The 14,166-nt window shown below is 51.7% G+C and overlaps 1 protein-coding gene across 4 annotated transcripts in view; it reads left to right on the top strand.

Moving 5' to 3' along the window:
• Positions 1-14,166, top strand: part of Nfkb1 (nuclear factor kappa B subunit 1) — a 78,245-nt gene that overhangs the window by 34,686 nt on the left and 29,393 nt on the right. For all 4 annotated transcript variants that reach the window (XM_010641588.2, XM_019210245.2, XM_010641589.2 and 1 more), the window contains exon 6: positions 10,714-10,862. In XM_010641588.2, the coding sequence (XP_010639890.1) occupies positions 10,714-10,862 (149 nt within the window). The remainder of the gene's footprint in view (positions 1-10,713; positions 10,863-14,166) is intronic.

Below are 14,166 nucleotides of genomic sequence, written 5' to 3'. Positions count from 1 at the left end.
TCTTTTTTTTTTTTTTTTTTTTTATCTAGGGTCTCACTATGTAATTGAAACTGACCTGGAACTCACTATGTAGCCCAGGCTGGTCTCGAACTCGCAGCGATCATCCTGCCTCAGCCTCCTGAGTGCTGGGATTACAGGCGTGCACCACTGCTCCCGGCCTGCTGCTCAGACTCTTAACATTAACCCAAATGTTCCGATCCGAAAAACATAGACTTCAGGCCAGGCCTCTAAATAAACAAAAAAGAAGTTATAGTATTTTGTAAGTACAGGTAGGCTTGTTCCACCAACGCTCAGATAAGAGATGCCTGACACAGATGTGTTTGGTAGGGAGAACTTTCTTCCATTGCGCCAAAATGGGACGTTCTGGGCAGTTTCAAAATTTGATACTTTTGAGGAATTTAAATTAACCCCAGTTTATTCACATTCTACCTAAATGTCCTTATTGTTCTCCCCAAAGCTGGAATCGTATTTAAGAATAAAGTATGGCTTTGGCTAAGGTTAAGTTTCTTGACTTGTGCTGGGTGTGGTAGTATGCATCTATGATCCCAGCACTCAAGAGGCTGAGGCAGGAGGATTGCCCTGCCAGGAATTGAGGCCAGTCTGGGCTACATAGTGAGTTCAGGACCAGCCTGGACTACATAGGAAGACCCTGTCACAAAACAGCAATAACACCCCCAAATTCTTTATTTCACACTTTGGATATTTTTCGGTGCCTTGGAAGCAGGGACTGTTTTCCAGGGGTGATAGTGCGTGTCTGGGGTGCCGGGAGCCTGCTGGCCGCATCACACCTGACAGCACGGCTCCACCCAGCCTCGCTTCTGCTTTATCAAGAACCAGCCCTGGGTGAACGCTTCCCGCTCCACCAGCAGGGCAAGCCCAGCACAACTCAGAGACACAACCCCGGGTTGCATTTGTAAATTGCAGCTGCTTGAGCACCCTGCACCTGATCCCTCTGCAAAGGAAAGTGCTTTTCCAGCACGAAGGCCTAAGGGAGGGCAGGGCCTTGGAAATGCACCTTCTAGCAGCAGCTGCAGTTAGGAGGAGAGCTGGTTCCTGACTGCAGCTTGAGGCAAGGACTTTGTAGTTTCACAGGGTCATTGACTTCCTGTTCCTCACTGTGGCTGGGACGTTTCAGGATCTCCTTGGGACTCCCCGCAGGTCAGGTCAATGGGGAAACCGGGGTGTGATGGGAACCTTCAAGGCCCCTCTGCTGGGACAGCCTGGTGGCCTGCTGTGGGCATCTGCTCCCGAGGAGCTGGCCAGGCCATGTACCTCTTCCACCTCCTCCTTGCTCAGAGTGGCCTCGGAGCCAGGGTTTATCAGTCCTTTATCTCTTAAATACTCATTCAGCGTGCACTGAGACTGTGCCCGGCTGGGAGACACTGAATTAGTGGCTTTGTCCTTGATGATCGCTGGACAGAGGAACAAAGACGTGTCCCCAGCTGTGGAGACAGTGCGGGTGGTGTGTGTGCTCTGCTCCCTGCAGTATGACCAGTGGCTCCCAAGAAGCAATCGGGGGCAACTTTTCTTTTTTTTTTTTTTTTTGGTACCAGTGATCAAACTCAGGACCTTGTGCTTGTGAGGCAGGCAGAGGAACCGCTGAGCTAAATCCCTGGCCCCAGGAACTTATTTTTTGAGTGAAACCTGAACGGCCTAGTAGCCTGAAGGCTCAGATGAATTTCTATGCTTGGGCTAGTTGGGGTGACTAGAGAAGGATGGGGGTGCTCCAGCTGTGGGCTGGATCTTGCTGGAAGCAGATATTTGAGGACAGATCTAACCGGAGAAAACAGAAGTGGAAAAGTCAGCAGCAGAGGCTGAAAACTAGAAATCTCGGAGGCTAAGCGGCTTGTGGTGAAGAACGCATGACAGGGACAGCAGGTGGTGAGGGTGGGAAGGTGTAGCGGGGACAAATCATGCAGAATTCGGACTGGACTTTTTGGGGACAGCGGAAGGCAGGGACGTTCACTCCAAGAGCGATGTCTCGTCATGGGCTTGGGCTCAGAAACACAATCTGGAAGAGGCTGTGACGGGAAAGCCCGGGTGCCGCTGAGAGATCCTCCGATGGGCCCTGAGTGCGGGCCAAGAGGGACAATCGAGAAGGTGAGGGGCTGGTGTGGGGGCCCAGATGGGGTCCTCTCGGTCAGCAGGGGTGGAGTGGGCTGGGGGAGAAGGTGACCGGTCCAGGTGTGAGGTGCTGGGGACAGAAAGGAGGACGCCCACAAGCAGCCAGAAATGCCGGATGTGCCTAAAAGGGCAGACAGTGCCTGGCCGCCTTGCAGTGGTCCGCAGGTGTAGACAGCTGATCCAGGGTGGGTCGAGAGATGCCAAGGCCCGATCTCTGCGGGAAGAGGGCAGAGCTGTGGCCCAGGCCATATAGCAGGGGGGAGACGGCTGGGGGTGGCGATCATCAGTCCTGGGCCATGGAGGGGGTGAAGATGCAAAGCAGCTGTGGGTCTGGAAACCTGGGGACAGTGCGACCTTTGGATGCTTTTGAAAGTTTAAGTAGCCGGGATTCAGCCACCTCACAAAAGGTGCCAGAGGATGTCAGCGGTTGCCTTGGTGATTGGAGATTTCCTTGTGTGCTTGGGAGGGAGAGGGAAAGCGGAGGAGATGGCACGGACTCCCTGGAGGACAGAGCCCAGAGGAAGTCTCAGTTCTGCCTTCCCCGGTAGTGCGTGGCCTGTGGGTTTCAGTGAAAGCCAGCCTTTATAGCTGTCGTCGTCATCGGGAAGGTCATTTTTTAGAATAAGGAAGGAGAGACTGCTGTCTGTAAACCGAGGCAGGAGACCTGAGGTGGTGATTCACGAGGTCGGGACTAGGCATCGAAGCTGAAGACGGTGGTTACTCCTGGAAAGGGGAACAGACGCGGTTCTCTGAAGAGGGAGGGCTGTTTGCGCCTTGGTGACAGCAGAAAGAGAGACTGAGTGATGCACATGGTGGCCTCCTGCCTCTCATTCCAGAGCCTGGGGGGCGGGAGGTCGTCTCTTACCTGCCTCCCTTTACCTGTGCAAGCAGAGCGTGCATTGTGTTCACGTGTAAGGTGAGGAATGGAGTCGGGAATGTTAAGTGAGTCACAGCATGAGGGCACAGCTGTTCAGCTCCAGAGCCCACAGGCTCCCGACTTTGAGATTCGGGGTATAGCCCTGCACCCCTCAGGGGTGACCCCCGAAGCCATTCCTGTCAGCGGAGTGACAGGCCGTGATTTCAGGCTGCACCAAGGGACTTGGGAGAGGACAGAGGTACCAGGCACTGTGGGGCACAAGGTCCCCTTCCCTCCTCCGCCATAGCTTCTGGGCTTCAGTCTTTGCAGATTGGAGGCCTCTTATCCATGGCAGCCTGGTCCCCAGCTAGACACATCCCCTCCTGCTGGGCGACATTCTGCCCCCAGGGCAGTGGTCACGTTCCAGACCCTGTGGCCTGAGGACAGGCTGGAGTGCACCCAGCCATCTGTCCAGACAAAAAATAACAAAAAGAAGAGTTCAGTCACCTTCATTTCCTCCCACCTCACACAACAGCACGTTTTAGTAAGTCACCTTCACTAGATAACATTTTACTCATGTCTGAATTATTTAACTAAGTACTCATTGAAGAATTAATCACTGAATGCCCACAGTGCGGCTAGCAATCATTATCAGAGGCACTGGGAGAAATGGGCCCCTCCACACTTCGGAAAGCACCATTCTAATGGGGAAGAAATCAGCAGACAGAACTCAGGGAAACGCAGTCATTAAATGGCCATTTACAGAGAATAACAGCCAGAGGAGCAGGGAATGTGGGGGCGGGCAGTGAAAGTCCAGGGTGGGGCCAGGCGGCACCCCGAAAAGCCTGTCAGGGGGTCAGGTGTCCTGGGGCGCAGTGTCCTGGGCATGGGACAGCACCACACTCCTGATCTGGGTAACCACTTTGGCTTTGAGGACTGAGAGTTCGTGTTCTGCTCTCTTTTGCTTTTGCTGTTTGTTTGTCCGCACTGGGGATCACACCAGGGGCCCTCACCACGCTAGCAAGTGCTCTGGCCCTGAGCGGCGTCACCAGCCCCTCGAAGTGTGTTTTTAGCAGGGTCACTGCCACGTCGCCCTCCTCTGCTTCCGTGTGGGTTTCGCCGTGGAAGTGTTCAGTCGCAGAAGGGGACCCGGGGCGCCTGGCGCCAATCGCTCGGTTCCATCACCCTTCTCTTCCGGAGAGCTCTGAGCCGAGCAGTGGTGAGATCAGGCCGCAGACTTGAACAGGACCTGGGGCCGAAGGGACCTCCTCGGGGACCCCGGGGTGCAGGCTTGGAGCTTGTGGGACCGGCCAGCAGAGGGCTCCTCCCGAGCTGGGCTCCTCCCTGGTCACGCTGTGCTCCTGAGAGTTTGAGAATGTGTGCAGTAAGACAGTAGGAAGGACAAGGAAGCAAGGTACCCGAACGCCTTCATTTTCTGCTTGAAATGCACCCAAGTCCCAGGGAAATGAGCAGCTCACACACGAACATTTACGGCTCCCTTCGCGCCGTCCCCTCCCACAGCCTTCACAGTCTGGAAAGGTCGGGATTTACTCGGAACTTGACCGTGGGGTCTGGCAGCTGTTGAGGCAGTGATTCTCCTAACCAGCAATTGTGCATTTCCGTTCTGGGTTTGTATCTGATGTCGTGAGACTGACCATCAGAGCCCTGGGGCCACCTGGCCCAGACTGTGACAGGAAGCAGGCAGAAGCTGCCTACGTAACTGCGCGGGTGACAGCCACCCTGGTGACCTGGGCCCTCCGGCCTGGCTCTGCAGCTCTGGGGGTGGTGACCGCTCGGGGGCACAGGCAGAAAGACAAGGTGGGAGTCGGCGGCCTGGGGTGCCTGGGGACACCTGTGTTACAGCCATGAAGGCCCCGGGGGGGCACCGTGAGCACAAGGCTGGCCCCTGGCCCGTGGCCGTCTGCTGCCGCCTGTCCGACTTCTCGGTGTCTCGCTGTTCTCACCACGCAGGGTGGGCGCTGGGGGCCCAGAGTCTTCACTTGTGAAGGAGACGGAGGGAGAACTTTGTTCACACAGGCACCCCAAGTCGCACTCCTTACCCCCAGCCCGCGGGTGGCCTATTCTGCAGATGGAGCCGGGGCTGTGCGTGGCCCAGGACCTGGCACAGCCTCTGGGCCAGGGTGGCACTCAGATCTGACCCCGAGCAGAGCAGTGGATCCCTACTGGGAAGGAAGGAAGGGGCTGCCTCCTCTGAGGCCCTCACAGCCTGACCTATGTCAGATTCCCCTCTGTGGTACCTGTTGGGAAGGCTCTGCCCACCTGCTTGGTCCAATAATCATGAAGAACAACCAATCCGGATACTTCTCAACGTGTTTTTTCTGTTTCATGTGGTACTGGAGATTGAACCCAGAGCCTTCCCACTGAACTAACCCCTAGCCCTTTTTATTATTTTTAATGTTGACACAGCATCTCACTGCCTCTGAGTTGCCCAAACTGGGCTCAAACTTGGAATCTTCCTGCCTCAGCCTCCCAGAGTGCTGGGATTAGAGGTGTACGTTGCTATTCCTGGCTCTTTTCGTCTTGGAAACAGAAGATATACTGTGTCTGTTCTCTTTCTTCCCTTTTTTTACTTACAATCTGACTTGCAACCTGCTGTCTGGGACATATTTTCACAAAGGAGACTTGCAAGAGGACCAGAGCCCTTCTGCATCTCTCGGCCAGCTCTGAGGCCTCCTTTCTCAGCACACACCATGGATGCCACAGGAACAGGCTACACGGGAATGACCGTCACGTACCGATGCTGGTGGGCAACGCAGAGCTGTGTATCATTGCAGACCGGCCCGCAGCCCAGCACTGTGGCTGGGGAGGATGGGGTGGGCTTTGGAGAGGACAGAGCTGGTCCCAAGCTGAGGCCGCTGCAGTCCTGAGCCTCAGTTCTTGCAGCTGTGGCCCCTGCCAACCCACAGGGCCGTGGACTGGCTGGGTCAGCGTGTCCCTGTCCCTGCCCTTCCCTAAACATGGTCTGAGGAAGTCACCGTGGACAAGACAGAAGCATTTTCCACAGAGAGGACCACAGCAGGCCGAGGTGGTGGATGTGGAGGGCGTGGGGCACGCACCTGCTGCCTGTCCCGGATTTGGACTTGAGCTGGCCAGTCCCGCAGGGTGCCGAGCACTGAGCTCCCACATTTCGTCCCAGCAGTACCCACAGCAGCGAGTGCAGCCTTCCTGCCTTCATTTCAGAGGTGGAGAAACTGGAACCCAAGACATCAGCCGCCCGCCCTGTTCACGGCCCTGTGGGAGGCAGGGGCCTGAGTCGGGGACACAGCAGCAGCCTGCTTTTCTGCTTGGAGACTGGGGCTTCCCCTTCTTCCTCCTCATCGTCAGCATTGCTGTCACTTTACAAGAAAACCTAAGCAGGAAAGCGCCTTCTTATGCCCCATGTCTTACATCTGTGGGTGTCTGCTCCTGCTGAGGGCCCGGCCGAATTTACCAGCAAGTAAACTGGATGTTTCAAATCCTGATTCCTAGAAAATCCTAGACACGGTCCTTAAACCACGCTGAAGGAAGCAGCGGGTGCTCTTCCCCGGGTGACAGTACAAGGAGGGGCTTGGACGGAGATCAACGTCACTGGAGAAAGCGGTGTCACCGTGGTCACGGGTGGTGTTTCGTTATGAAAGTGCGGGTGTCCCCAGGAAGCCAAGAATGTCACTGCTCCCGCAGGGACACGGCTGTCACGGGAGAAGTGGCAGAGCCCGGTGCTGCGTGGCACTCTGGACAATAGGAGTGCCCCGCCTGCTGTGAATGGGATGTTTGAAAAATCGTCCCAGGGAGGAGCGGGGCCCAGCCGTACTGAAGCACAGCGGTCAGTGCTTGCACAGGCCGGTGTCCTTGTGCCCTGGAGCTGCTGTGACTTCCACTGGCAGATAAGAACAGGCGCCTGCCCCTGATGTCAGCTCCTGATGTCAGCTCCTGGGAGCTGATGGCCTGCTGTTGGCTGAGATTGTGTGCACAGACGTTAGGAGCTGGCCACATTCATACTCTTAGAAGTCCCCCCCGCCGTCACTCTCCTAATGGGGATCAAACCCAGAGGACACCCAGCTACATCCCCAGTCCATTTGGTTGTTATTTTCTTTTTGAGACAGAGTCTCAGTAGTTGCCCAGACTGGTTTAGAATTTCGGATCCTCCTGCCTCGGCTTCCCCATTTTCTGGGATTATAGGCTTGTGCTACCACGCCTGGCTCACAAAAACCATCCTAACAGATACATTTGCTCTCTACCAATTTAATCTTCAAGGGAAGCACTAATGGAAGTAAAAGGGAGGCTGGATAAAAAGAATTCAGCTCCCCCTAGCACCCGTGAGCTCTTGAACGGACTACAAGGTGCTCTCTGTCAGCACTGATGACAACCTTTCCTCATGAGCCACATTAAGTTGCAAACTGTGTCATTTGTGTCTGTCCCACCCTTGAGCTTTGCTCTTGGGTTGGGACTGTGGAGAGTCCACAAAGCCCGGTGGTTCGTGACCACAGTGGCATCGCACTGCTCAGACCAGCTGGGTTGGGCAGCACCCGGGGCAGGCGAATCTCGGGGTCCTCCACCTCAGACACCGCAGAGAGAGAGCAGAACAGTGTGGAGAGCTTCTGCGACAGATTCCCTGGGCACCGGGGCAGATCACAACAGGTGACAGGGCGTTGTTGCAACCCTGCTGGTGGAGAGCCTGCTGTCCAGGAGCACCAGCCCTCTGCATTCCTGTGCCACTGTCACACAAAAAATGAAGACTGGGTTTATCCAGTGCCCTTCCCTTGCTCATCACCCAAGAGCGACTTTGGATGCCAATGCCGTGACAGAATGTGGCACCGCAAGCCAGGAGCATGGAAGACGATGGTCACCGTGGGAACAGACCCAGGCCTTGGGGCCACCTGCCCTGTGCTTGTGGCAGAGGCCTCCTGCCTGGCGCAGACGGGCCTGCTGAGCTCCTGGCCAGCCCCATCCTCTCTGCCGGGGAGGTGTTGGCTTATGCTCTGGGGTCTTCGCTCTTTCCAGGGAGCAGCAGGCAGGCAGAGGTTCTGCCCGGGCCTGGGTTGAGCGGCCAGAAACAGCACATTTCCAGCTGCGCAGCTGGATTGACTGTGTCTTTCTCAGTCGTTTGTGAATCCTAATAACGCCGTTCATCTCGGGGAACAGGCATAACGCCACTTCTTGATTCCTTTGACTTCCCCTCCCCATCCCACCTTCCTATTTCCTGAAATTAAACTTTGGGTTTCTCCGTTTAAAAAACCATGCGAAGTTGGGCCTTCTGTGTCCAATTTCCCTTAGCTTTATGGTCTCAGGATCCATCATTTTCCTACAGATGACTCAGATGCATTGGATGCAGGGGGTAAAAATAAAGGCCACTGATGTGTTTCCTTTTTTGCCTATTTGTTGTCTGTTTCTGTTAGTACTGGCTTGAGGACTGAGGCTCCTGAGGAAGGAACGTGTGGTCTGGTAGGAGGGGAGAGGACCAGCTGGAGGCGAAAGGGTGTCAGGCTCTTTGCTGTTTCCTTTTTATTTCTGTAACCGTCATATTAAGGCCATGCAAATAAAAATCACCTTAAACGAGAAATCTGATTTCATAAAACAAGAGCTGAAGAACTAAACTGCTGCGAGGGCCAAGGGTTGTGGTCAGAGGTGCAGTGACTTCTGGTGAGCTGAGCACGTGGAACCTCACCAGCAGCGCTCGTGGCTGAGAGGATGGAGGACAGGGCCACGTCGTGACTCAGGTGCCAAGGCCGACCTTCAGAGGCAGGGTCCGTGCTGCCTGGCCACTGTCAGAGAGTTGGGGTGTGGGGTTCTCCTCCAGCTGTTGTGCTTGTGAAGCCCTTAGATCTTTGGCCCCTTTAGCCCTGAGCCCCCACCCAGATCCTACAGCCAGACTTGCAATAAGGGTGCAGAGGAAACCACAGCCAGGTTGGCAGGAGGGGACACAGCCTCCTCCACAGTGCACTGTCCCCGCATCAGGGATGTCTGTGTGCCTTAGGTAGCTGCTACCTGGAGAACTAACTCTTCTCACCCCTAGGACAGCGGCCAGTAGTCTCTGCCACCCCGCTGTGGGCCCCCACATGTGAGCATGGCTTTGCATGATTTCATATTATACTTTTTTTTTCCTTCTGCATGGTTCTTCATTTGGCTTTGGAGTAGGTTTTTGTTGGGGGGGTTGTTGTTTTTTGTTGTTAGTCCGTTCTTGCAGTACATGTTTACGCTCCTTGTGTGGGGCTGGTGCATGCACACAGCACGTCTTAATTCCTTTTTTTGTGCCTTTTCCTCCCCTCCCTACCCTACCCCTATCTCTTGGTCCCCTTCTCATTCGACAAAGTGCTACCTCCCTACTTCCCATTATCTATCTTTTATTTTGCTCTTTATTTATACTTTGAGTTTCTTATATAAGAAAAACCATACAATATTTGAGTTTGTGTGTTTGGTTTCTCTCCTGTAACATTATGGTGTCAAGGTGCATCCATTTTCCTACACATGAGTCAAGTTTTATCTTTCTTTATGGCAGAGCAGTACTCTAGTGTGTGAAATCCCATTTTTGTTGTTGTTGTTTATCCATCTGTTGATAGACATACAGGGCATTTCAAAGGTTTATGCTGCTATAAATATGGTTATGTGTGCCTCACCATGATAAGATGTCTTTCACTCTTTCAGGATGATACTTAGAAGGGGAATAGCTGGGTCAAATGGAATTTCTAGTTTCAATTTTTTGAGAAATAGCCACACTGATTTCCATAGGGTTTGTACTAGTTTACACTCCCACCAACAATGCAGAAGGGTCGTTTTTCCAAGTAGCCTCTCCGGTATTTGTTATTATTTGACTTTTTTTTTTTTTTTCTGGTACCGAAGATCAAACTCAGGACCTTGTGCTTTCAAGGCAGGCGTGGCGCCACTGAGCTACATCCCAGCATTACTTGATTTTTTGATGATGGCCATTCTTTCTGAGGTAAAATGGCATCTCAGTGTTGTTTTAATTTGCATTTATCTAATGGCCAGCGATGTTGAACATTTTTTTCATGTAATTATTGGCCATTGGTACCTCTTCTGTGAAACGTCCATTTATCTCAGATGCCCATTTTTCAATTGGGTCTTTTATTTTGGGAGGCCAGATTTTTTTTTAATTCTTTGCATGCTCTAGATATGAGTCCCCTGTCTCGTTCTGTAGGTTTTCTTTTTGTTCCGTGGGTTATATTATTTGTTGTGCACAAACTTTTAAATTTCATGTGATCCCATTTATGGATTCTCAAAGCCATTTGCTGTGCAACTGGGGTTTACCCTTACCTGTGATCTATGATCTCAGGAGTTTTACCTATCTTGCCTTCTGGTAGGTTAAGTGTTTCTGTGTCACCACTTAGTTCTTTGACTTATCTTGATTTCAGTTTAGTATATGATGAGATATGTGGGTCTGTCTTCAATCTGCTGTGGATAGCCAGTTTCCCAGCAGGAGCTGTCTTTCTTCCTGTGTGTGTTTTTGGACCCTTTGTCAAAGAGCGAATAGTTGACTGTGCTTAGGGTTGTGCCCGCATCCTCTGTTATGCTACCCTGATCCTCTTGTCTGTTTTTGTGCCACTTCCATGCTGTTTCTATCATGGTAGCTTTGTAATATAACTTCAGGTCCAGGATTGTGATGCCTCCTGATTTTCTTTTGTGCCCTGGATTGCTTTATACTTACTGATTTAACATATACGTTTGTCCATGTTGCAAAGAGTCAGATATGCTAACTTTTGAAACGTGCTTCTGCGTAGATCTGCAATTACGTCGGCCCTGCCAAGGTGATTGTTCAGCTGGTCACAAACGGGAAGAACATACACCTGCATGCGCACAGCCTGGTGGGCAAGCACTGTGAGGATGGCGTCTGCACGGTCACTGCGGGCCCCAAGGACATGGTGGTCAGGTGAGTGTGCGCGATGCTGGGAGGCGGGCTGAGGTGGACACAGTGCCGAGAAGTGGCCTTACCCAGATCACCGGAGACCTCAGCAAAAGCCAGGAGGTCTCGTGCTGCCATGTGGACCCCGGAGGAAGGTGGCCTCTTGCATGCAGGGCTCTGGCCCAGTTATGCTCCCAGAGGTGGCCCAGTCTGGAGGATGGATTGCAGGGCCTGGGAGGCATTTGTTCCACTTTCTACAAGATTTTTCTTCTCCTGGAAATAAAAACAAGAACAAATTCAAAGAAACCTAACTATAGAAGAAATCATCATTTTGTGGATGGTTTTCTACATTCTTGATGTTCCTTTATTGGATTCAAAAAGTGTGCAAAGGAAGAAGCCAAGGAATGCAGATTTGCTTTGGTGTCAATAGGCCTGGAACGTAGACAGAAAGGGACACACTCATTTAGGCGCCGGTACGATAAAACAATTTTTAATGAATGAAATTTTGCAGGAATAATTTCAATCCAGAACCAATCAAGAAAAATGTTAGTAAGATGTATTTATTGTGCTAAAGAATAGATTTTATTTTTCCTTTTCCCAAAACACTGGAATAGCATACAACACTGCAATTTAGCACATGATATATACTGATCTACGAAATCAGTAATCCCCAAAATGGTGATTTTAAGTTCCACTTTGAGACTCCTTAAAATAAAAGCAGAAATTTTTAATTTTGTTTTATTGTTTTTAAAACATATCCCACAGCATTGTAATCCTAACTTAAATATTTATCTTAAAATCCTAAGAAAGCAGTTGCTCAAATCCACTATGATTAAGCTAGGGGTAGCCTTGAAGGCTTTTAATTCTGGTCAAGTTCTGAGCTGACTGGCTGGGAAAGTTGAGCTATTGCGTCCCTAGGCAGTTCTCTGACTGAAAATACTCCAGAGGGAAAAACCTAGAGTGAGGGCTTCCTTTTAAGTCACAGAACTCTTCCTCTTTCAGTGCTAGAAAAAAACACTCCAGATTGAAGGAAGAGGCTTGGACTGGCTTGCAGCCTTCGCGAGAGCTTTCTGCAAGCTTGTCACAGCGTCCTCTCCTCGGAAGACGCCGGCTCCTCCTGTGGCCTCAGTGGGCTGCATTCTACTTAGGATCCCACCCCACCCCAACCCACCCACAGGGTCTTTGAACTCAGGGTGGCTATCAGAGCGGCAGGCTGAGGGAGCCTGGGGCTTCTGCAGATTCGGGCCTGCGGGCTCCTGTCCCTGTGAAGAGCCTTTTCTCCTTGGTCCTCTTCAGTGTGTGTCATAATCTTATCTCTGAGCGGGAGTTGTGGGCACAGTTCCCTGTGAACCGAAGCTGTGACCGGAAAAACTCGCAGGATGTCATCTGAAATTTGCTGTCTCCGCGGTTCTGGGTAATATTCCCGGGTGATTTCAGAAGGAACAGTGGTTGTTTGTTTGGGGCCTTGGGCAGGAGTAGAAGTAAATGCCCTTTCTCAGGTAAAGTGAAGAAACTCCTCCACTCTCCCACAGCACATCCGGGTGGGAGCTCAGGAGTTTGGAGCAGTCACCATGGTTTGTACATTCAGCAAATACTGTGCGTGCCTAGACCCCGAGTCCCCTCTGCGTCATGCTGGTTTGGTGAAGCTCCGCAGGATTTTCTTCCCTAGAACCTGTCACTGAGAAACGTGACCAAGGAGAAGCCGCCTGAGAGTAACACCAGACCCAGGCCTTTCTCGTTCACTGTTCGTGGAGCATTGGTTCTCCCTGTCATGTGACTTTTAGCTGAGACATTTTTGCTCACGTGTTTTCCCAAGGACACTGTTTCCGCCACTGTTCATCTGCCTGTCTGCTGCGCCCAAACCAGTTGCTTTTTCATAGTAAGAGCAACTGGAAGCCTGCGTCCTGGTCTCCCAACGCTAGGGCAGCTGCAGGAATCTGTAGAGACCTTCACTTGTCTCATCCTAGAGGATGAGAATCTATCTCCAGGCTCTGCAAAGTTGTGGACGGAGCTGAGACAAGCTAATGGTTCAGAGTAACAAGAGCAGACCTGCCTGGCGTTTCTGCGGCAGGCGCCGATTACTGCTCTCTGGTTCTGACTTGCAGGCCGGGATATCAAACAGAGAAAGTTGGGGTGGCGGCCAAACTCATTTCTCAGGTTCTCCGTGCTAGGAACGGCACAAGACGGGCTGTCTTCAACAATACAGATTAAGGGCCGGGGATTTAGCTCAGTGGTTCCCCACCTGCCTGGCAAGCACAAGGGCCCAAATTCGATCCCTGGTACCAAAAATAAAATACAGATTAGACTAAGAGCACAGATTCCCAGCTGACCCAGGTCCAACACATCAAAGAAGATGCATAAAAATGGCACCGGTGAGAGAAGTCGCCTTTGGTTACCAAAAAGATACCTTTATTCACGTTCCTCTTCCTCTCTCTCAGCACGAAGTCCCTTTTCTCAAAGTGACTTTGTATTAAAATATTCATGTTTTAAATACCCCAGTCTTTCTAATCTTTTAAATTAGCTTTTATTTTATCTTCTTTCTTATTTATTTACTTATCCTTTACTGCCTTTCTTGATTAAAAAATAATCTTTGTTTGATATTTCATTCTGATTCAGAATATCAACAACTTTTCAACCACACTTAAAGTCCATAAAATTTTATTCAAGGTCTCTTTTTCTTTTTAAAATTAATACATGCAATGTTTAGCAGCTGGTAAGTACTAGAAGTTGATCCGTGATGGTAGAATACAGAGAACTGGTGGGGGCCCTGGTGAGCTGTGGGGACCGCGTGGAAGGCCTGTGCTGCAGGTCTGTGGCCTGCTGGCCGGCATTGCCAGGGGGACTGGTTGGAGGGTGACCAGGATGGGCTGTTTGAACCCCAGGAGGGCAGAGTGACCCAGCCCTGAACGGATGACAGGCACAGAAAGGGGCCACTTCCAAATTTGATCCAGGGACAGGAACTCAGAGGTAGCCAAAGAAGACGCTGAGTATGAAAACCTCTGGAACAGTGCAGAGGCCTGGCCCTGGCTGCCAGTGTCCCTGTGTCGCTGTGTGCACACGCAGGTGCCAGTGTTCCCCTGGACTCCAGTCCGGTCGGGCAGGACTATGCAGGGCAGTGTGCAGATCACAACAGTAACAGTCACCAGGACCAACAGGAGGGTTTGCTGTGTACAGCATGGCTCCCTGGGACCCGCCCCACGGTTCCAGATCCTGAGGATGCTCTGCAGAGCCCCCAAAGTTGTATTGTAATAATTCTAAGATAATGCTTGTGTTGGTACTCAGGCAGCAGAATAGAGCATTTTAAGGAAGAATGGGGATTGTAGTCCCAGTC

Source organism: Fukomys damarensis, unplaced genomic scaffold (genome assembly GCF_012274545.1).
Source record: "Fukomys damarensis isolate Sample0158 unplaced genomic scaffold, DMR_v1.0_HiC HiC_scaffold_25, whole genome shotgun sequence".
NCBI classification, from domain to species: Eukaryota; Metazoa; Chordata; class Mammalia; order Rodentia; family Bathyergidae; genus Fukomys; species Fukomys damarensis.
The sequence above is the reverse complement of the archived record's forward strand: the minus strand, read 5'-3'. Positions and strand labels throughout refer to the sequence as shown.